A 24,090-nucleotide genomic window follows, 5' to 3' on the forward strand; every position below is an offset into this window, starting at 1 on the left:
CAGCCTGTTGAGTCTTTACTGTTGGGTATACTTCCAACATTAGAGGAATGAGCTTTCAGGAGACTTAGCTTACTGTTTTTCAGAAAGTGGCACATTATATGGAGAAACTAAGATAGAAAGAGAAATACTCATGTCCATGCATGTTGTCAGGAAAGACAGAAATTAAGTCTGTCTCTGATTCTCATTCTAACATCCCAAAAGCTAGGTCATTTCAATTCTTTGGTAAATTAAAGTAGAAACTTTTTGGTCCACTTTGGGTTTCTGTGACCTTTCCAGTTCAGAGTGGCTGGGGTTGGAACTGGGAAATCTTTGCCACCAGAGGGCCCGAGTAGTGGTGAGACAAAGCAAGGTAGGGGTGTAAGGCCCAGGAAGGAGACAAACTCGGGGTGCTGACACTCACGTTAATGCACACGGCCTTTTCACAGCTGAGTAGCACCAGAGGACAAAAGTTGGACCCGTGGAATATGACAAGAAAGCAGATTTCATACCAAACATAAACATTTTCCAATCAGAGTTTTTTTCCAACGAGGTCAAAGTTTCCGTTACCCATTAGTGGATGGGTCCAAGCAGAGACTGCATGACAACCTACCAGATTTGTTGAACCTACAAAGATTCTCTGATTCTCTGGAAGACCTCTCTTTCTCCCTGCACATGTCAAAATCCTCCCTACTGTTCAATATTCAGTCCATACCCCACTTCCTTTTTTGGGTACCACCACTTAAAATAATCTTTTCTATCTCTACCTTTCCTATCATTTTAAGGGCAGCTCAGCATTTATGTTATGCTACCTGCATAATGTTTTTTCTCAGTAGTCTAATCCTTAGCTTTTTGAGTTAATGCTAACCTACTTGAAGACATGGACCACATCTGACAGCTCTCTTGCTATTTGGCTTGACATTTCATCTCCAAGAGTGAATATTAACTGTTTGTGATGGGGAATGGTAGTAAGGCTACCAATAATTGCCTCATCTGGCTTTTTTTTTTTTTTTTTTTTTAAGATGAGGGCTTACTTTCTTGCCCAGGCTGGAGTGCAGTGGCACGATCACGGCTCGCTGCAGCCTCGATCTCCCTGGCTCTTATCTGGCATTTGGGTCCAAGGTGCTTAGCCATAGTCTAAGGTAAGCGGTACAATTCTTCATTGAGATATTAGATAAACTAAAATCTTTGTTGAGGTTTGTTTCTTTGTTAGATTTATACTCATTTAAAAAAATCTAATAGTACTGTACTAGCTTTTCTTTTAAATTGTGGTGTTTTTCATATACCTGATTTCTCTCAAAATAGGTATAGAAATTGATAATACAACACTTTGTAGGATGTTACTGAAATTTAAAAAACCCAGTTTTGTTATTTATGTAGTTATTTTAGTGTTTTTCCCTCTGCTGAGGGATTTTTTAAAAATTTTAGATTACAGGTAAATATTTTCTTTGATATAATACTTTATAACTTTTTTGCCTTGAGAAATTGTCTTTATACAAGCTGATGTCGTATTTTCAATAGTATGTTTTTAAGCTAAAGGATTCCATATATTATTTATTTTTAACAAATTAATCAAATGATTCCCCCTAACTTATTTTACCTTCTGAAGATATATTTATATAACTTGGCATTCCATCCTGATGAAATGGTGATACTGAAGAGGGAAATGCTAACAGAACTCAGTGGTATCCTAGATCTAATGTTTTTAACAATCAGGTGCTGTTGTTTGCTTTGTCATTTGGACAGCCAAAATTTTCTTTAAATTATTTAATAGGCTTTGTGGTTTAGGGACTGGTTATAGTATTTAATTGCTCAACTGAAAATTAGCAAATTTAGCATCTATAGCATCTGTACTATGTTTAATATTTCTGAAGTATTAATTGTGATTCTTAGTAACTACTGTGTTCTGTGGGATGTTCATGAGGGATGAAGAGAGAATATCGGATAATTTGACTTATAATTAAAGAAACATTTTTTATAATTATGGCAAAAATGCATGAATTTAAGTCGTGTCATTTTGGTTTTATTTTTGTAGAATATGCTGAGTTTCTACATTGCAAAGGAAAGAAATTTACAGATTTTGATGAAGTTCGGCATGAGATTGAAGCAGAAACAGATCGCGTGACTGGAATGAATAAAGGCATTTCCTCCATACCCATTAATTTACGAGTCTATTCCCCACATGGTAAGTAAAATAATAAAATTCCAAATTCTTCTCCCCAAACATTTTTACTACATTAATTAACATACATCATTTGTACAGAAGATACAAACAGTGCTGGCTTTCTAGGGTATCCTTTGGATACTGCCCATTAATGTTATGGTTCAAAGAGCTCTTAGAACATTTAAGGAGAGGGAGGAGGAGATGACTTTAATAAAAACAGAATTGAGTTAGTCATTAAATATTTTTTCTTCATTTTCATAATAAGCTTTTAGAATTTGAGAAGGGTATGTATGAAAACTTCCATTTTTCAGTCTTTGCTGAAATCTTAGAGGTACATGTTACTATGGTTGCATCCTCCCCTATTGGATTTCTTGCAGCCATATATATTCCTATTTATTTTCTTCCTGAGAAATCAGCTCTGAGTTTTCCCCCCAGACTATCGGTAGAAACTTATAAATTAGATAACCAATCCATAAGGTGTGATGGGAAATAGCCTCTATGCTGACTAAATTTTTAGTGGGCAAATTTTCATTTCTTATTCCCTACTTAGCTCTATTGCTTTTAAAACAGAATATAAATGACATAAGCTCAATTAGGACTTCCCAAGGGTACTTGGTGCCAACATTATTTGTACAGAGAGGTTGGGCTAGAGTCATGTTGTTGCTGACTCTGTTCATACAGCTAATTCAGTAAACCCAGGGCACCACGAATGGCTAACAGCTTTCTACTAGGCTAAGTGGTTAACTTTCTATAAAAAACATATGATACTTTTTAAGGAAAGGGCAAATCTTACCCTGCGAGTTTTTATACCACTTGAAGGCGATGTACAAGACTGGCAGACAGCATATGCATTTTTCGTTTGGTGTTTTAATTATAACCCCCTAGTTACAGATATGACAGCTTTCTGAGCAAACTGTTAGGCATGCAAATCAGTGCCTTTCAAATTATGTTAAAGTGATCATTTGGCATAGCACAATCATATCATAAAATTAGAGAAAACTAGCAAAACCATTTTTATTTTATGCTTTTTATTCTTCACACATGGGTTTGAGTTGTTCAGATACACAATGTAGAAAGCTGAGCTAAGTGACAAATGGTTCTGTGTTATCTTTTAGCATTGAAGGTGTATGTAAGACTCTTTTATCCTTTCCACACAGTGTTAAATCTAACCCTTATTGATCTACCTGGGATAACCAAAGTGCCCGTGGGAGATCAGCCACCAGATATTGAGTATCAGATCAGAGAAATGATTATGCAGTTCATCACGAGGGAGAACTGTCTGATTTTAGCTGTTACTCCAGCCAATACTGATCTTGCAAACTCAGATGCGCTGAAGCTAGCTAAAGAAGTTGATCCTCAAGGTGAGTGTGTGACTACTAAGATGAGAGGGAATTAAAGTGTCAGGAGTTTTGGTATCTTTAAAGGTAACACAAATTCTCAAGACTCGATTTCATTATAAATAAATTAGGCATTGTTAATATTGTTAAACCTTTTGTATTTTAAATACAAATTCAGTATTTAATATTAAAAATAATTTAGTAAAGATTTACTAAAATAATGAAATTTATATAGTCAAAACCTATATAAATCTAAGAATAATGAGATCAAGAAAATAGACATTTCTAAGCCTCATGGGCTATGTATTTTAAAAAGTTGATAAAGTAAACTTCTGGTACAGCAGAATTCAGACAATCTACTAATATTATGAGTTACCTGCATATACTCCCAACGAAAAGTCTTTCTGTGTTTTTTCTTTGTCTTGTTTCTTTAAAATAGGAAGCTCTATTAATGCATGTAAGATATTATTTAGTTTATAATTATTTGAGAACCAATATATATGAAAGCAGGGATTTATTTGTTATTGCCATCTCAAAATCCAGAAAAGTTCCTTTCTTAGGCGGATGTTTTAGCTTTTTATTTCTCTGAGTTGAATAATGACAGTTTATCATCAGAGACCTCAATGCTGGCCTCGGTGTGTGTCTGTTTAAAGTGACCGCGGGGCCGGGTGCAGTGGCTCACGCCTGTAATCCCAGCACTTTGGGAGGCTGAGGCAGGTGGATCACGAGGTCAGGAGTTTAAGACCAGTCTGGCCAAGATGGTGAAACCCCATCTCTACTAAAAATACAAAAATTAGCTGGGCGTGGTGATGGGCGCCTACAATCCCAGCTACTTGGGAGGTTGAGGCAGAGAATTGGAATTGCTTGAACCCGGGAGGTGGAGGTTGCAGTGAGCTGAGGTCGCACCATTGCATTCCAGCCTGGGCGACACAGCAAGAGAGCAAGACTCCATCTCAAAAAAAAAAAAAAAAAAAAAAAAAAAATAATAAAGTGATTGCGGAAGGGCATTTAGTGATGTGCCCTTTTAATACGGAGATGCATGTACTTCAATTTTAGGAATTTTTCTTTGTTTCATAATTAATTACCCCAATTTTCTTTGTTCTTTTTATCTGTAGTTCTTATTATTAGCAGGTTAGAACTCCTGAATGAATCCTTTATTTCAATCTTTCTTTTCTATAATCTATTTCTTGTCTTTTTGTTCTACTTTTAGCAAGATTTACTCAACTTTATCTTCTGCTTTTCCAATTCATTTTAAAAGTTCATTTTTTTTTACTTAGTGAATGTTATTTTTATTTTTAAAGATAGCATCTTGTTCTTGTTTTCACAAATACAATATCTTCCTCCAAGGATTTTAGTGAGAGCTTTTTGAAGGTTTTCTTTTGTAATCGACATTGTCTGAGTCCATTGTTTTCTGATTGTTTGTTTTTGTTTCTGTCTTTGATGTTAGAGACCTTTTTCAAATGTTTGTCCATCTTTTGCCACTTGTTCGTGCATGAAAGTGGAGCACCAAAAGCTAATTTGTGTACATGAGAGGGATTCATTGACCAGTGGGTTTTCCCGTGGAGTAACTGTGCTGAGAGTTGACCATTTTGTTAGGAGACTTCCTCAATCGTTAGGTTCTAAGAGTATTTTCTCCTGAGCTGCTCCAGTATAAGCCTGATGTCTAGTGTTCTTGGAGCCAAGAATTGGTGGGGCAGGGATGGAGTGGGAGGAGGATGGTTCTCACTATTCAGTGTGTACACTTTTAATTAATCCTCTGCTTTCATAATGGCATTCCTGAAAGTTTTCTGGAGTCCAGAGTCCCTCTGGTTCAACCTCTTTTGAAGCACGTCTTCAGTACTCTGCTGAGGTGGAGGAAGGGTAGCTATGTGGGTGTGTCCTCTAGGAGCCTTCAGTCAATTCTTTTATTTTCAGCTCCTTCTATACCCTAGCATTGGTTCTTCAATTCTTGGGCCTTTGCAGAATTCTGCAATGGTAACTGTTTTTTTTCTTCTTGGTTTCCTCCACCATCCCTGAAACTGGGTCTTATAACAAAGCAGGTAGAGGCTCCCAGGTGGCAAGTTAGGACCATCACCAGGACTCCCTTTACAGCATCAGTGACTTGGAAGAGTCAGATTATAAATTGGGACTGGAATCTAGTCATAAAAATGGTGCTGAACCATTCCTGTCTTATAGCCTTCTTATCCCATAGGAGATTGAGCCATGGTTGTCAGATTGGGACAGAGAGAGTCATACCATCAGTGAATTCTAGTGAGTTCGGCCCAGTCACATTCCTGAAGAGTCCATGTAGAAAACAAACTCAGCTTCTCCTACTATACTTTCAAACATGCTTCTGACTCCAGATGTGTGGTGATTTCTTCGACTGCAAACAAGCAATTGATTCTTTTCTGCAGCAGACATCAGCTAGGTATCCTCTGATTAAATTCAATTCTTATACTGTTTACCTGGAAATAGCATCAGATCACACTTGTTGAGGGTTCAGTCCTACAAGACCAGCCCCACTTCTGATGCCAGTCACAAGATCCAGGTTGTTTACCCTGTGCTCTGACCGACTGGCTATAAATTGGGGTTTCTACAACCTTCTTCTTTTGTGTTCTATTAATTTGCTAGAGGGGCTCACAGAACTCAAGAGAAACAGTTCTTTGTTATCAAGAATATTACAAGGGATACAGATGAAGAGATGCATAGGGCAGTGTATGAGAAGTGATGTGGAGCTTTCATGTTCTCTCTGGGCATACCACCCTCTAGAAACCTCTGCATGTCCAGCTATCCAGAAGCTCTCAGAACCCAGTCCATTTTGGATTTTTACGGAAGCTTCATTATGTAGGCATGATTGATTAAATCATCAGTTATGGTGATCAACTTAAACTTCAGCCCCTCATCCCTCCTAGGAGGTCATGCCTGTTCTTTCTAGTGACCAGTCCACGTGCTGAAGCTATCCAGGAGCTGCCAGCCACTTACCAACCCATTAGCCTACAAAAAGATATTTATCACTTTGAAGATTCCAAGGACTTTAGTAGTTGTATGCTGCGGAATAGGGATGAAGATTAAAAATGCATACCACAACATGACAATCCAGATGAAGCTTCATGGAGTACCGCAAATGATACCATTCAGTCCCTGATTTCTCTTTTGCCCCACCTTGGTTCAGCCTCCTTGAAATTGTTTCTTTTTTAAGATAAATTCTTTTCACAGGTGACAAGATGGCTGTAGATATCCTGCCTCACATCCTCACAACTTCAAATCTAGTAGAAGAAAAGCCATTGGAGAATATTTTGTGTGTATTACGAATTTTATAATAAATATAAACTAAAAAATTAAGCCAACTAATAAATCTTGTAAAGTGATTTCTTAAAATTGGTTTAACATATTCATGCTGTATTTTGCCCCTGTTGTGCACATGGGGAATATTAATGGGCAGTAACTACATCTCATTTCTCAGGCTTTTCAAAAGAAGATTCATTTATGACCTAAAATAATAACTCATGTGATCACAGATCATTAGGTGAGAGCAATGAATGTTTGTGGAGGGAGTCATCAGTTTGCCAGAAAGGAATCAATCTCCATAATGTCATTCCCAGTATATTCGACGTGTTGTTATAGCATAAGGAAAATACAGCATTGACTGTCAGTCAGGAGTGTGTCATTTTATGCCACAAATCTACTCCAGAAAGTCAACTGAGATTAAAAAAAAAAATCATAGGCTTGGCTTATTTACAAGCTCATTTTTATTAGATGCCACTTAGAAATTGTCATGTAAATGTTCATGAACTTACCTAAAATAAATCTCCTTTTTTGTGGATCATTAGAAGTTCTGCTCCACCATTTACAGACTTACTTGCCCCCAGTTTTTATATTCTATATATGGTGGTCCCAAGAGGAGACTTTTGAAAGTTTTGGTAGGAGTCATTACTGATGAGATAGAATTTATGTGTGTTATTTTGCCATTGGTTTTGTGTATGACCTGTGTTTTTTTGTTTCTCTATTTCTCTGTTACTATCTTCTTTTGTGTTAAATATTTATTTTCTAGTATATAATTTTAATTCCTTGGTCATTTATTTTACTTTTTTTGTTATTTTCTTAGTGGTTGCCATAGGATTACAATTAACATCTTAATTTATAACAGTCTAGTTTGGATCAATACCAACTTAATTTCAATAATACACAACATTTTGCTCCTATATTAAAGCTCCACTCCCTCCCCTTCCTATGTGCTATTATTGTCATACAAATCACAACTTTATACAATACATGCCTATCAACACAGAAATATAATTATAGCTTTATATGATTGTCTTTTAAATCAGATGTGAGAAAAAAGAGTTACAAACAAAAATATGTTTATATTGTCTATTATGTTTAACTATGTAGTTAACTTTACTGGTGTTCTTCAGTTTTTTCTGGGTGTTTGAGTTACTGTCCAGTGCCCTTTTATTTCTGCCTGAAAGGCTCTCATTAGTATTTATTGTAGGCTATGTCTGTCAGTAAGGGATTCTCTTGGTTTTTGTTTATCTTGGAATGTCTTAATTTCTCCTTAAATTTTGAAGGAGAATTTTTACTTCTTTTCCTTTTGTCAATTTGAGCATGTCATCCCACTACCATCTGACTTCCATGGTCAAAATTCAGCTGTTAATCTCATTGAGGATCCCTTGAACATGATTTTCTTCTCTCTTCCTGCTTTTAAGATTCTCTCTCTCTCTCTTTTTTTTTTTTTTTTTTTGTCTTTTGGCAGTTTGATTATGATATCTGTAGGTACAGATCTTGTTGAGTTTATCCTACTTGGAGTTTGTTGACCTTCTTGGATGTGTAGATTAATGCTTTTTAAATCAAATTTAAGAAATTTTCAGCCATTATTTCTTCAACGATTCTTTCTTCCTCTTTCCCTCCTCTTCTCTTTCTGAGAATCACATTATGTGTATGTTGGTATGATGTTTTCACATATCTCTGAGACTTTGTTCATGTTTCTTCATTCTTTCTTTTGTCTTTCTTTTCTTTAGACTGGGAGGAACAATCTCAATTGATCTGTCTTCAAGTTTGCTGATTCTTTCTGCCTATTCAGATCTGCTATTAAATCTCTATAGTGAATTTTTAAATTTCAGTTATTTTATCTCCAGATTTTCTATTTGGTTCTTTTTTTTAAAAAAATAATATCTATATCCTTACTGATATCCTATATTTGGTGAAACATTATTCTCATACATTCTGTTTGTTCTTTAGATTATTAATTTTTTTTTTTTGGTTTTTAAAACATATTTAAAATAGATGATTTAAAGCCTTTGTCTAGTAATTTCAATTTCTGGACTTTTTCAGGGACAGTTTCTATTGACTGTATGTTTTCTTTTGGGTGGAACATACTTTCTTTGCATATGTTAAAATTTTTTTTTTTTGTTGAAAATGAGATATTTAAATAATGTGATGTGGCAGCACTAGAAACCAGATTCCTCTCTCCATCCCAGTTTTCGTTGCTATTTATTGTTGTTGCCACAGGTGCTATTTATTTGGTTACTAATTTTCATGAACCAATTCTGTAAGTCTATATTCTTTGTTGTGTGTGGCCACTTAAGTCTTTGCTCAGCTTTATTTTTTTAGTGGTCAGGACAGAGATTTTCTTAAATACCAGAGCCAGTAGATCTCTAAACATTTACCAAAGCTCTCAATGTGCATTTTGGGGTATGGCTTCAATGCTCAGGCAGGCAGTTTACAACTCTGCCTTAATCCTAACTTCTTGCCTGTGCAGAGCCTCAAGGTGAGCTAGAGGTGAGAATTTAGGATCTTCTGAGGTCTTTGCTGTGCTTGCACAAAACCCCAAGCATGCATGTGGCTTTCTAGATTCTAGATTGTACATATATACAAAATTTTCAATGACCTTTGTGGCCGTCTCATTCCTAAGCTTTTCCTTTTAAGTTTTTTGGTTAGTTTTTTTCTTTTCTTTTTTTTTTTTTTTTTTTGCCCCAATTTTTATTGCTGCTTGAGACATGTGATGTTGAACAATTGCCACTGATTATTTTTGACAAATATTTTCTGGGGAAAAAGGCTTTTCGCACTGAATAAGCTCTGAGTCAGGTCAAATAAAGAAAAGTCCTGTGAATGGGGGTTTTTAGGGAACTGCTAGACAGGTTAAATAATTACAATTGTCTGAAAATTGTAGTTTTGATGTTCTCCAACCCCATTCTGTCCCCTTCAGGGGTTTCTAGGCTTCTGATTTTCACCGTGATTGTGGAGTTTTTGTTTTCAAGACTACTGTAGAGATGAGAGGGGTATGGGCATAGGGCAGGTTCAAACACCACATGGCTTGTTGTTCTTACTGAAATCCAGGGTTTTTTTTTTTTTTTTCAAATGGAGTTTTTGTTCTTGTTGCCCAGGCTGGAGTGCAATGGCACAGTCTCGACTCACTGCAACCTCTGCCTCCTGGGTTCAAGTGATTCTCCTGCCTCGGCCTCCCAAGTAGCTGGGATTACAGGCATGTGCCACCACCTCTGGCCAATTTTTTGCATTTAGTGGAGACGGGGTCTCACCATGTTGGTCAGGCTGGTCTCATACTCCTGACCTCGAGTGATCCACCTGCCTCAGCCTCCCAAAGTGTTGGGATTACAGGTGTGAGACACTGTGCTTGGCCAGAAATCCAGGTTTTTTTTTTTTTTTTTGAATATTTACTCCTTAGATTATTGTAAGCCTTTGGTTAATTTCCAGAGTTCTGAAACAGTTGGCTTTAACAATTTTTGCCTGTTCTTTCTTACTGCGTTTATGGAGAAGTGGTCTTTTCAGAGGTCCTTATTCCAGAATTCCCATTTATATTCCTCATTCTGGTCCTATACAACTATAATAACAAGAAACTTTTCATATAACAGTCATTGGAGTTGGGATGGTGAGGGCAATCTGGTTATGACATCTGTTACCCTGTTGGTCTTCAGGAATGATTTGGCTGTCTGTGAAAGTGGCCTGTTCTCACCACTTAATGTACATCTTTTTTGATATTTTGCCCTTGGCTAAACAGGATGACCTATTTAGATAATAGAGGACCATTCTTCATTCTTTATTTATCTGAATTAGAATCTTATCCACCAAGGTACATAATTATCATTTTCTGAGAGGTAGTGTATTTTAGGCAGTAGCTACTTTGTACTAAATTAAATCTTTTTGACATAGACAGGCAATTTTCACCTAAATGGGATTTGAGTATATTTGAATATATACTTAGGAAGACAGCTCATGTTGATAAGTTAATTATAAATTATTTGCATAATAATATTCAGATTGAAAACTTCTATAAAATAAGTATTATTAAATGTTGGGATATATTTGTATATGTTTTATATTAAGTTTCATGTGAAATTATTCTCTCAGCATATGTAGAATGTCACAAATTTGTGGCTAGACAAAGTTCAAGCTCATCTTTTGCATCATTTATGAAAAATGGTTTTACTGAGTAAAAGAGTTTTTAGTATAATTTCAAGGGGAATGGCTATATAATTTGAAATGTCAAACTCCTAGCCATCAGAATTATATGATGTTTTGAATATATTTTTCTCTGTAGAGTGGTTTTTACTTTTCAAAGTGCTCTTACTTTTGCTTTAGTTTCACAAGAATACTGGAGGTTGGTATGGGTGAGGTCCTATTTTGGGGTAAGGAAGTTTATCTAGGTGATATATTCAGTGGTTGAATAACATACCTGTAAACACACCATGTGCGTATGGTATAGCCCTTTCCCTCCTCCTCCAGTACGTTTTCCACTTCATCAGACCATTCCTCTGCTAGTTGCCTTATTAAATGATGTAGATAAAAATAAACACAGGGCTTGGAAGCAGATCCATCACATCCTGATTGTGTGTCCTTGGGCAAGTTATTTAACTTATTTGAACCTTATTACTTAATCTCTAAAATGAAGTGAAATTATCATAACCCTTACCTCAAAAGGTTGCTATAATAATTAAGATAAATTATTATAAAGATAATAATAATTGGATCGGTGTGGTGGCTCACAGCCATAATTCTAACACTTTGGGAGGCCAAGGTGGGCAGATTGCTTGAGCTCAGGGGTTCAAGACCAGCCTGGGCAACATGTGAAACCCCGTCTTCTGAGAGGTAGTGTATTTTAGGCAGTAACTAAAATATAAAAAAATTATAAAAAAATAAAAAAATATAAAAAAATTAGCGGGATGTGGTGGTGCATGCCTGTAGTCCCACCTTCTTGGGAGACTAAAGTGGGAGGATTATATGAGCACAGGAGGTCGAGGCTGTGGTGAGATGTGATCACACTACCGCACTCCAGCCTAGGTGACAGAGTGAGACCTTGTCTCAAAAAATAAAAAAACAAAAAACCACCTACTCGAAATAGCTAACCAAATGCTAGCAGTTATTTTCCTCTTGAAAAGAATTAAAGGAAACTTTACCAGGCTTTGTTATTTTATTTGTTGTATATAACTTGTAGATTTAATATACTTTTCTTTAAAGCAGTTATATTTCATAATTCAATTTCATAATTTCATATATATTTCATAATTCATATTCATATAATTCATAATTCATATATTTCATAATTCAAACTACCACACCAATGTGATTTAATGAGGCTTGATAATACAAAAAATAGAATTGTAATAAAATTGTTTTGAATATTTTAATAATGTGTTATGCAATAAGCATAATTTCAGATTCATCTGCAAATTGCTAGATTAACTATAGGTGAAAGAAGGTCTTAGGGAGGTTGGGGCTGGGGTGGCATAGAAGGAGGATTTTCCTGAGCTTGGCTTGATTTGTTTCAGGATTATGCTAGCTGCTGCTCATGGATTTAGAGTAAACGAGCAGACTAAGATTCCTAGCACAGTCTCGCTGCAGAGGGAGCGTTCAGTGCTTTCTCAAAGGAGCACTTCCTCCAGCTATTTTGTTTGTTTATTTATTTATTTATTGGCACCCCAGATGGGACAGGAACCCTTCAGCTATTTACAATCCTGCTCATATACATTAACAATTCAGTCACTCCCTTTTTTAGTTCATTAATTTGTTGCTTCAAAGACATTTATCAGGCATCTGTTGAGCCAGCAAAACGCTCCTGGTCAGTCGTGTAAATTCAATGTGCTGTATGTACCACCTGGTAGGACACTAGACTAGGCAGGTGCTCAGTGCATGTTTCTGATTATCTTCTTGTTTCTTCACCATTCTAAAAAATAGGCTATTTGTTTACATGGCATCTTGTGTGTGGAAAGTCACAGAAGTCCCTGGATGATCAGCTTTATGAAATGAACATTTTCATGTTTTAGGGGATGTGGTTTGGCCCACAGCATATATTAATTCAAGTGAAATGAGTTGTGTAATAACACCATGTGTCATATGTTATAATCCCAAGTATGCCAGTCAGGTGGTATCACCGCAGTTTTCTATAGGTGGAATTGAGCTAGAGAGGTCTTGGAACTTGATCACTGTCAAGCAGCTGGCAAGAGGCAGATGCATGATATAAGTGCCTGTCTCAGATGCCAATAGTGCTAATTCTTTCCATTATATCATCTATCTCCCTCTGTTTTAAGCACTTTATTCAGCAATAATCATGAACACATGTTAGAATTAAAAATATATATATATATATGAAGCCCAAATAATGAAATTTTATAGTACTAAATATGGTGAAACACTGTTAAAGTTACACTGTGGTTTGCTCTAAACTTCTAGAGCAAATATTATAAATCCAGGAGAACCAATTGGTTTAGGAGTTCACACTTATGTTACTACATGAATGCTTCTTGATTACTTCCCCAAAGCACTCAGTCAGCATCGTCTTCAATTGGTTTAATGTAATTTTCACTTTTCCGTATCAGTTATTAATATGGCTACGTTGCTTTAATTAATTTTAAAAGATTATTCTGGTTGCTTGTTCATTTATTTAACAAATAATGAATGCGCACTTACTATGTGTCAAGTACCATTCTTACCACCAGGAATACAGTGGTGAACAAGACAAAATTCTTGGCCTTCTAGAGCTTGTATTCTAACGGGGGAAACAGACAGATAACAGATAACCCATTAGTATAATGTCAGGTGTTATGAAGAAAAATAAGTACTGCAAAGAAAAATGAAACAGAATAAGGGAAGAGAGATTGATTGGGAATGCTGTCTTAGACAGATGGCCTAAGGAGGCAGCATTTAAGCAGATAACTGATGAAGTGAGGGAATAAGCCCTGTGACCACCTAGAAGTAGAGTGTTCCAGGCAAAGGGGACAGTAAGCACAAAGGAATGAGAGTGGAACTGGCTTGACATGTTCAGGAACAGCCAGGAGGATGTTGAGGCTGGATCTCAGCAGAAAAGTGTTGTTGGTTCTGCAATCAGAGAGGTAGGCAGGGCCCAGATCATGTGGGGTTTTACAGATCACAACAGAGGCTTTGTATTTTTTTCAAAGTGGGCTGAGCAACCAGTGAAGGGTTTTAAGAGTAGAGAGGCAAGGTCTGACTGATGTTTTCATAGGTCAATGTGGCTGCTGTGAGAAGAAAACACTGAAGACCGGCATGAAGAGAAGCAAGGAGACCAGTTAGGTTATTCTATCAGAGAGGTCCAGCACGGGGAGAGGTGATGTGTTTTGGAATAAGAGAGGAATGGTACTGAGGGAAGAAGTTGTCTGATTCAAGGTATACTGTGAAAGTAGAGCTGATAGAGTTTACTAATGGTTTGCTTCATGTGTTTAAAAGAAAGAAGTCAAGGATGACTCCAAGGGTTACCCAAAGGAACAGGTTAAATGGTTGTATCATTTACTGAGATTAGGAATATTCAGAGAGGAAAATATTGTGGGAGATTAAGAGTTCTATTTTGGATATGTAAAATCTGAGGTGCTCATTAAACACCTAAGTGGTGGTGTTACATATAAGAGATTGGATCCAGCTCAAGAGCAGAGTTTCAAACTGGATTTATGAATCATTGAGTTATCAGTCTATACTGGTATGCAGGTTTAAACCATGCCCCTCACCCCTCTAAGAAAGATATTTGTAAGGCCCAACAGTCTCCTCTCCCCTATCCCATACCTGTGAATATTTGAAGGTCTTTGCAGATGTTTTTAAGTTAAGTATCTTGAGATGAGATAATCCTGGATTTAGGGTGGGCCCTAAAATCCAGTAATTGGTGTCTTTATAAGAGAAAAGAGAGAGATATTTAAGACAGAGAGAGACAAGATAGAAAGCCATGTGAAGATGGAGGCAGAGATTGGAGTTATTTTGCCACAGCCAAAGAATGTCAGGAGTCACCAGAAGTTGGCAGAGGCAAGGAAGAACCCTCCTGTAGAGCCTTTGGAGGGAGTGAGCATGACACTACTGACAGCTGGATTTTGGATGTCTGGCTTGCAGAACTGTGAGACAACAAATTCCTGTTGTTTTAAGCCACTCGTTTGTGGTAATTTGTTATGACAGCCCTAGGGAATTAATTCAGGTGGTGTCTACAGCTTTGAGACTAGTTGAGTTGAGATTACTTAGGAGATGAGTGTAGGTAGAGAAGAGAAGAGGGCCAGAGAAGGAACCCTGGGACACTCCAGTATTTTAGCATTGGTGAACAGGAGGGAAAATAGCAGAGGTGATGAAGAAGCGGTAGAGAATCAAGTGACTATGGCTTTCCAGAGGACAAGAGAAAAATGACTTCAAGATGGGCAATGTAATCGGCCATGCCAAATGTGGCTGAGAGATGGAGGAGGGTGATGTGGCAGGTCAACCAGGCCTACTGCTTAGGAATGGTGAGGAAGCCCAATAACAGTTAGAAATGAAACACAGGAGTCAGTAAGTGTTGGGGAGTGAGATTTCTCCTACATTGTAATACAGCCTTGCTCCCAAACTAAAGATATCAAAGACAGAGCACCCATATTTCTTTGTCCCTCTGGCTTGTCAGTTTTCCCCAGTTCTCACAGGCTGTACTGGACTTCAAACTTAAAATGCTGCTCTGTGAGGAGCCAGAGAGATGCTGAGAAGCTGCATCCATTCAGTCACTCGTATTCTTAGCTCCTGATTCCTTTCCATCCACTGCTGGAAGATTCAGTAGTAAACAGAAAGAAAACAACCTTGAACTGGGTCCAAGATATCATCACCTCCAATCTTTGTATTAAAATTAGACTTCTATGTTTCATCCAATGGAGATAAGGGTGGAGAACTGACCATTGGATCTGGCAGTTGAGGGTCACTGGTGACCTTGATAAGAGGGATTTGGTAGGAAAGTGCCCTTAAAGAGGGTTCAAGGAAAACTTGGCTGTGAGGAAGTGAAGACAGGAATAATAAACAGCTCTTTAAGGCCCACTGTAGAGGGAAACAGAAAAATGAAACACTAACAATCATAGTGTAAGATGAAGAGAATGTTTCTGAAAGATGGGAGATACTATAACTTGTTTGTGTGTTGATGGAAATGATGTAGAAGATAAATTGGTGATGGAGGATAGAGAAGAGATAAATACAGGAGAATGGGATAAAGACAGGATAAATGTGTGAGAGAAGTCCTTGATTTAGGGGAATGAGGATGAGATACAGGGTACCTGTAAGAGTCCTGGCCATAGATTGAAGAGAATTGGATTATTCTTCCATTTTAATCGTAGGAAAGGAAGAGAACATGGAGACAGATGAGATTAGTTGATAAACTGATTAGTGGGGAGATAGCTTTTTATCGTGTTGAGTTTATGATGACTGAATATCTGCGTATCCTGATAGGTCCTAATGATTGTATAATAAAGACACTATGTTTACACTGCTGCTCAAGGTGCCTAGCAGTGTCGCTGACATCTGCTTATTTTATTGATAGTGCTACACCCTGGCTGAGCCGTTCACCCTTGAGAGACATTCCATTTCCTGCATGGAAAGCAGAGGAGTTAGTGGTGGTGTTGATTGATTACTTGATCATGAGTTCATTACCCATGAAGACTATAACTGTGCCTTTTATCTTCTGAGCACAGCAGTATTTTAGCATTACCCATCCAGCTTGTCGTCTACAATAGAGGGCTGTTCAAAGGCCTCGCTAGGGAGGCAAATGTGTCTGGAAATCCCTTTCACGGTGATTTATTTCACAGCAAATGAATTTCATTTCTAAATCTAGCATGACCAGAGGTCTTCCTGGAGTATAAAACCATCCCAAGAGGAGTGTGAGACCTCTCGCTGGGAAAGAGGGACCATCTTCTCTTGAGATGAAATTCGTGCATTGGGTCAGAATTAACTACTAAGCTGGTGGCAGACTTTTAAATTTGACTTATGGGGGTGTGTCCCTACATACCTCCTTCAGAGTTTGCTTTTTGATGTCTCCCTCTTAAATCTGGAAAATGTTAAAAATCCCCGGGTGATGTAAACTGATATTCATTGACCTTTGGCAACATTTAGCAGATATCCAATTTGCTGTCTGGTCACAGAGATGGTGGAGATGCTGCTAAGTTGAACAGAAGCTTCAAACATCCAGGTATTGTCAACACTCAGAATATAATGATTATGTTTATAAACTGCAAAAATAAAAACAATTCATGGAGGAAACCTATTTTCCAGGTACTATATCTGTCTCTAAACCTATTCTTCACCTGAATTAGATTTCCATTTAACCTTAAAATTCTTTGCCTAAGTATTTGACCAATTTAAAAAACTTAATAGATGCTAATTAATTGCATTGAATGCCCAAATGCTACTTGATATGTATTGAATCAGTTAATATGTATGAAAAAATCAGATTAAAAATAACTTAGTATGTAACTCATAGAAGCCGTTTTTGACTTCTTCAGGAATATGTTTTTGAGCTTTTTATAATATGGATGAGACTCATAAACTCAATTAGAAAATAGAAACAGAGACTAAACCTGAAGGGTTTGGAGTCCTTGAAAAAATTGTTTTACAAGTTCTATCCAATTCATTGTTCTTTTAAAGTGATAATTTACTATGCATTGGGCTTGAACAAGACAAACGCTAAGCCATGTTATAATTCAGCTTGTTTGCAAAGAATAGATCATTTATCTGCATGTGGAGAAATGGGCTTGCCCAAGTATAAAGGAACACTTTCATTTTAGCCTTTAAAAAAGCAAATTGAGTCTTATTTAGATTTGAAAATATGACAACAAATACATTAGCTTTATAGGCTTACCAAAGCTTTTTATGAAAGTATATATTCTTTGATACGCTGATTTAATTGGGAAAATAAGATGGTATGATTATAAAATTTACTGTGAAAAAGAAGGAAGAATATGTTTAGGACTTGAATGTGAATGTGTGTGTGTAACATTTGGAGTTTTTAAAAGTACAAACAAAAGAAAAATGTGAAGGCACGATGACAAAGTGAATGTGCTGTTAAAATGGAGCTTGTTATTGTCATCAGTGTAAAAGGCCTCAACGTGGATTTCTAACGCGTTCGTTCCTTTTTGCCACTGGGGGTCACTGTAAAGACGCTGCTTAAAGAAGTTTAAAACTTCCCTGATGCTCTCTGTGGAGTTTGAATGTAGAAATTTAATGTAGAAAAGAAACACTGTTCATGAAAAAGACTTAAAAAAATAAGAAGATAATAAACATATTCTCTCTTTTTCTGAATTTAATTGCCAATTAGTAATATGAATCTTCATTTTTTCCTGAAATTCTCTTTATATTAATATATGGATGTGTTGCATTGCTCTTCAAGGTAAAAGCGTTTAATAATGATGACTTTAGTGTTACAGAATTATTGTGCTCTTATGTCTTTCTTATTTCAAGGACATTAAAACACAATTAATAGTTTCCTATGCAATTAAATCTTACTCCTGGATTCTAATGTGACCACGAGTTTCTAACATTTCCATTAATGGAGTAGCTCTTTGAAAAGTTGTTATGAAAACATATTCTATAAGCCATCCTCAGAATATATAATTAAACTAGATTCATATAGTTATTTTGTTGGCAGTATAAATAAAATATGACAATAAAAAAAGCGAAATTCTTCTAAACTTCTGTAAGAACTCCATTTTTCATTGCTGAGTTTTAGGATCTTCCCCTCCCTCCTCTCTTGTCCCCTCCCCTTCCTCTTTTTCCTCTATTTCTTCCCCCTCCCCTTCTTGCTCTTCAACATTTCTTGAGTGGCTACCATGTACCTTGAATAGAAGAAAAACTATTTTTTTCCATTGAGACAAGAGTGAAGTAAGGAAGTGTACATGAGGCTTATACGTAAATATCTGGAGAGGTATTTGAATAATTTATTGCCTGTTGACATAGATTTTCTCACTGTAAGTGGGGAGCAAGACTATCAGCTGAGGAAGAACTGGGTTGGGGGTGGGGTAAGGATGTTAAGAGAGAAGGGGGTTGTATAAGACATTTGGCGAGAAATTCATTTTGACCAGCTGCTGTGGAGAAATGTGGAAGGAGAAAGTGGGCAGCACTGGGGGACTCTATTGAGGCCACGGGGCATCTGCACCAAGCTTAGTGGTTGTGTAATTCCCAAAACCACTTGGCAGCTGGGAGGTTGAATAGGCAAATACTTGGGTTGCTTTTAGATAAGGATTTTGCAGGGAGGGTTGAATGGAAGATAAAAGTGGGCAACAGAGTCGAGGATATTGGCAAAATAATAATTGGAAAGACGGACTGTGAAATACTTGGAAGAAAATGAAATAAAAAAGAATCTGTATGTTTTGAGGAAAATGAAATGGTTTCAGGGATGGGTTCTGGACAAGCTTGAAGAATTGCAATGTGTTCCTATAAAGAGAAGAAAGAAAATGGGAGAATAGGAGTTTGTGGTTAAAGAGATGTATATTAGAGTTTATGATTTACAGCTGGAACAAGTCCAGGTTATAAATGTCCATGATGTGGTCATGGGAGAAAATTACTAAAATGGCATGCAGGTGAAAAGTTATTGAATAGAAGCAGGCAAGGAACTCAATAGCCACCAGACTGGATACATCGTCCTCATGCACATTGCTGCTGCTTGGATAATGGTGGAACTAAGGGGAGTGAGGACTAGCATGATGATGCTAAAACCTTCAAAAGATGTGTGTGTGTTTGTGTTGAAAATGGGTGTGGTAGACATTTGGTGGAAGACAGCAACAAGGGGGAACAGAAGCTGCTTTTCCCAGATGATGTCAGGTTCCAAAGCAGTGTTTCAAGGTGAAGGTGGAAGATTTGGGTTTGGAGAAGCAACAAGGAATAAGAAAAATTCTTTAATCTCTACTCTTTTCCTCTAACCCTGGGCTCTATGGAGCCTGGGAGCATATACAGTCTTTACCTGAAAGGCATGAAAAAGAAAACCCAGTTTAAATAAAGGCAAGGAAGTGAGAGCTATTGTTTAGACAAGAGTGTGAGTGTGTTGGAGTAATTTGGTGACAATAAAGATGGTTCCAGATGGCACAGTGAAAAGGATTGGCAAATAGGCAGCAAGAGGAGGAAGCAGGCAGCATGTTGGAACGAAAGTACAAGCTGTTCTGCTAAAGTAACAGAGAAACATTCTGAAAAAATTTTGCTTTAATAAGAATTTGCATTAATAAACGCATAAACATATAAAAATTACATTTTAAAACAATACAGCCCGCAGTGGTTAATAGCAGCACTCTGGAGCCAAACTGTCTGATTTGAATCATGGCTTCACCATTTACTAGTTGTGTGACCTTGGGCAAATTTCTTAATTTCTCTGTGTGTCAGGTTCCTCCTCTGTAAAATGGAGTAATAATAACACCTTCCTTATAGGACTGTTTTGATATTAAATGAGTTAATGTCTACAAAGTACTTAGTACAGTGCCTGGCACTTGATAAACTATATAAAAGTGTTACATAAAAATAATTTGTTAAGTTAGTTAAAAAGTGAGTTTGTGGCATATGGATTTCAGATTTATAAAATTATTTTTCTAGCAGGAATCGTTATAAGGATTTTCAAAAACCAATAGTTGTAGCAATTTTAGGAAGCATATAGCTATAAAACTTAAATCTCACTCAGCAATGTTAACCTTTGCGTTACACTCCCTTCTTGCCCTTTTCTCCTAGGGCTGCCGACACTATCACTCATCTAAGGCTCCTTGCACGTTGATGTGTTATACAGGATGCACAAAGCCAGAGCCGCCCTTTCAAAAAGCAGTTGTGTTACCTATGCAATTGTGTGTGTGTGCTTCTTGTTTTTTAAAAAGCCAATTACAATTACAATTATTAAAAGAAAAACAGAAAATTACAATTTTCAGTAATGGTGCCTGTAGAGGTCTGTTTAATGCAAATCATGTTCCCTATTTAGTAGGTCCCAACAAAACCAATGAACTTAATGGAAACTTTTACTGTAGTAGAAATTCCTGATCATGGAGGACAGATGACCAGAGGAGCTTGGATTTGGTTTGTGAGTGAAGAACAAAATTGACTGAGAAAGATCTGGTAGTACTAACTGTTTACAAGTTAACCCACTGGAAACAGTTAAAAGAATTTCCTGCTGTTGCTGATAAGAGTCACTGGATGGTGTTCTGAGCCCAGGACATTTTGTGGTCAATAGTCATTAATATGAGGTATGTGTTCAGGATTCCAAATAGATTGCTGAAGGCTGTATGTGGAGCTTGATTAGTTATTAACTGAGACGTAAACTCCCGTGAGAAAGCAAGACTGGGAAATACCTCACAGTCCCAAGTCCACAGCAGTGGTGGGTGCCTACAGGGCAGGCAATTGTGAAGTCTTTCTATGCTGGCGGTGAGGGAAGTTTCTTGATTAAATCCTAATTGTGCTTTCTGGGAGGAACTCCTCTTGTCTATTGTCTATTATTCTTCCTGTGTTCAACTTCTGAAAGTTTCTTCCTTGTCCATTATCTTCTTTGACGTATCTGAAGTAGAAATAGGGGATTGTGACTTTCTTGAGAGATTCACAGCTTTCACAGCCTGCCTTCTTCTTGTAAAAACTTGGGGTGATAAAGGTTGTTTTAAAACTCAGAGGCTTTTTCAGGCCAGGCCTTTTGTTTCTTTGTGAATTCATTAACTTTAAAAACTCAGTAAGCTTCTCTACTATCTGCTTCTTGTTAATTCCATGTACAAATAACTGTACCCAATGATTTTTTCCTAGGCATAGATCTTAAATCTATTTTATTTATTTATTTTTCATGTTGCCAATACCTTCCACCCCCTTCTTCTGTCTCTTTCAACTTATTGTGGTTACCTTGAAGCTACCTGAGACAGTAGGCTTGAGTAGGGAGGTACGCATTCTAAGTGTAAAGTTTGATGAGCTTTGACAAATGTTGACCCATGTACGACAACCAAGATACAGAACATTTTCATCACCCATAAAATCTCCCTTGTGTCACTTGCCAGTCAGTCTCTATTCTAGTATCCAACTCCTGGCTCCAAGATACCATTGAACTGTTTTCTGTCACTATAAATTGGATTTGTCTTTTCTAGAGTTTCATGTGAACGGAATCATACACTAAGTACTCTTTGTGCCTGGCTTCTGCTCAGCATAATGTTTTTGAGATTCATTTACGCTGCTGTGTGTTTTCAGTAGTTCATTTTTTAAAAATAGGTGAATTGTATCTCATTCTGTGAATATGCCATATTCTGTCAATCCATTTATTTGTTAGTGGATCTTTAGGTTGTTTCTAGTTTTGGGCTATTGCAAATAAAGCTGCTGTAAATATTAATGCACAAGTTTTCCATGTTCATATGTTTCATTTCACTTAGGAAAATACCTGAGAGAAAAATTGCACGTGTTAAAAAATTTTTAAAAACTACTAAACTGTTCTCCAACATGGTTGTACAATTTTTATCCCCAAGAGCAATATGAGTGTTTAATTGCTCCACGTTCTCACCAACACTTGGTGCTGTTAGTTTTATTTTAATTTTTTCCATTGTTTTGTCTGTGAGGCAGCATTGATGTGCATGTCTCTGAGTGTCATCTTAGTGGTGATGCTGAGCATCAGTTCATGTCCTTATAGGACATTTGTATATCTGCTTTGTGAAACATCTGTTCAAATCTTTTGCCTATTTTAAATTGAGTTGTGTTTGTCTTCTTAGGATTAAGTAATGAGTCAAAAATATATCTGAAACAAATCTTTCATTATGTATTTATAATATTTTCTCGTCTATAGTTCATTTTCTCATATTCTTTACCTATCTTTTGAAGAGCAAGTTTTACTTTTGATTATGTTCAATTTATCAAGTTTTTATATGGTTCTTCTGATTATGTCCGTAATCACATTAGACTTTGCCTATCCCAAGTTTGCAGAGATTTTTCTTCTATGCTTTTATCTAGAAATGTTGTAGTTTTCGGTTTTAAAAAAGTTTAATTTATTTATTTGAGACAGGGTCTTGCTCTTTACATATATTGTAGTGCAGTGATGCAATCATTGCTCACTGAAGCCTCAACCTTTTTTTTTCTTGTATATTGTGTGAAGTAAGAGTCAAAGTTCATTCTTTTTCATATAGATATGTAATTATTCCCGTACCATTTAGTTTGAATGGACTGTCCTTTCTCCATGGAATAACATGGGAATCTTTGTCCGAAACCAATTATATATGTTTACATATGTGTATGTATATGCATATGTTATAAGTTTAATACATATTAAACCTATATTTATAATTCTGGACTTAATATTTTGTTTCATTGATCTGTATATCTACCCCGTGCCAATAATGTACTATCTTAATTACCATAGCTTTATAGTAAGCTTTGAAATCAGATAGTGTATTTTTTATCATTGTTCTTTAAAATAATAGTTTATCTTTTTATTTGAATTTGTAATCAGCTTGTCAGTTTCTGCAAAAAGATTACTTGGATTTTGTTTGGAATTACATTAAATCTGTAGCATGTACTGTCCAGTATTCTAGCCTTTATCCACATGTGGCTATTAAGGTTTAAATCACTTAAATTAATTAAAATTTAATTAATTAAAATTAAACAAAACTTGAAAATTGGTTCCTCATTCACACTACAACATGTCAAGTGTTCAATAGCCACATGTGGTCAATGTCTTGGAAAGCTCAGTACAGTACATTTCCATTATTGCAGTAAGTTCTATCAAACAGCACTATTGTAGACCGATTAGTAGAGAACTGACTTAACAGTATTGAATGCTCCAGTCAGTGAACATGGTTTTTTTTCCATTTATTTCAGTAGTCTCTGTAATATATTATAGATTTCAGTTTACATATTATGAAAATATCTTATTAAATGTATAACAGTAGAAGTACTATTATTGGGTGATGTGTTCTATAGATGTATTTTAGGTCAAGTTTGTTGATAGTGCTATTTAAATCTTGTATACCTCTTGATTTTTTAATTTACTTGTTCTTTCAATTACTGAGACAGGAATGTTATATCCTTAACTATATTTGTGAATTTATTCACTTCTCCCTTCAGTTCTGTTAACTTTTGCTTAGGTGCTTTTTAAAATTCAAACTTTCAATCTCTGCCTTTTAATAGTAGAATTTAGACCATTTATATTCAATGTAGTTATCAATATCAGTTTATTTAAGTCTGAAATTGTGCAATTTGTCTTCTACCTATGTCATAAATCTTTCTATATACAAACACATGCTATATTTTCTGCATACGTTTTAAATGACACCTGGAAAGCACTGACATTATTTTCGCTTTAAGTTATCTTTTAAAGATGTCAAAAATGAGAAAGAAATATTCTGCATTTATCCATACACTTATTATTTGCAAAGGTTTTTAAAAATACCTTTGTGTAGATTTGAGTTACCAACTTGTATTTCC

At 36.3% G+C, this 24,090-nt stretch overlaps 1 protein-coding gene across 9 annotated transcripts in view; it reads left to right on the forward strand.

The window, feature by feature from the left end:
- The window catches only part of LOC105484426 (dynamin 3), a 564,467-nt gene that overhangs the window by 145,757 nt on the left and 394,620 nt on the right, over positions 1-24,090 (forward strand). For all 9 annotated transcript variants that reach the window (XM_071069595.1, XM_071069603.1, XM_071069594.1 and 6 more), the window contains exons 3-4: positions 2,012-2,161; positions 3,298-3,501. In XM_071069595.1, the coding sequence (XP_070925696.1) occupies positions 2,012-2,161; positions 3,298-3,501 (354 nt within the window). The remainder of the gene's footprint in view (positions 1-2,011; positions 2,162-3,297; positions 3,502-24,090) is intronic.

Source organism: Macaca nemestrina, chromosome 1 (genome assembly GCF_043159975.1).
Source record: "Macaca nemestrina isolate mMacNem1 chromosome 1, mMacNem.hap1, whole genome shotgun sequence".
NCBI lineage: Eukaryota > Metazoa > Chordata > Mammalia > Primates > Cercopithecidae > Macaca > Macaca nemestrina.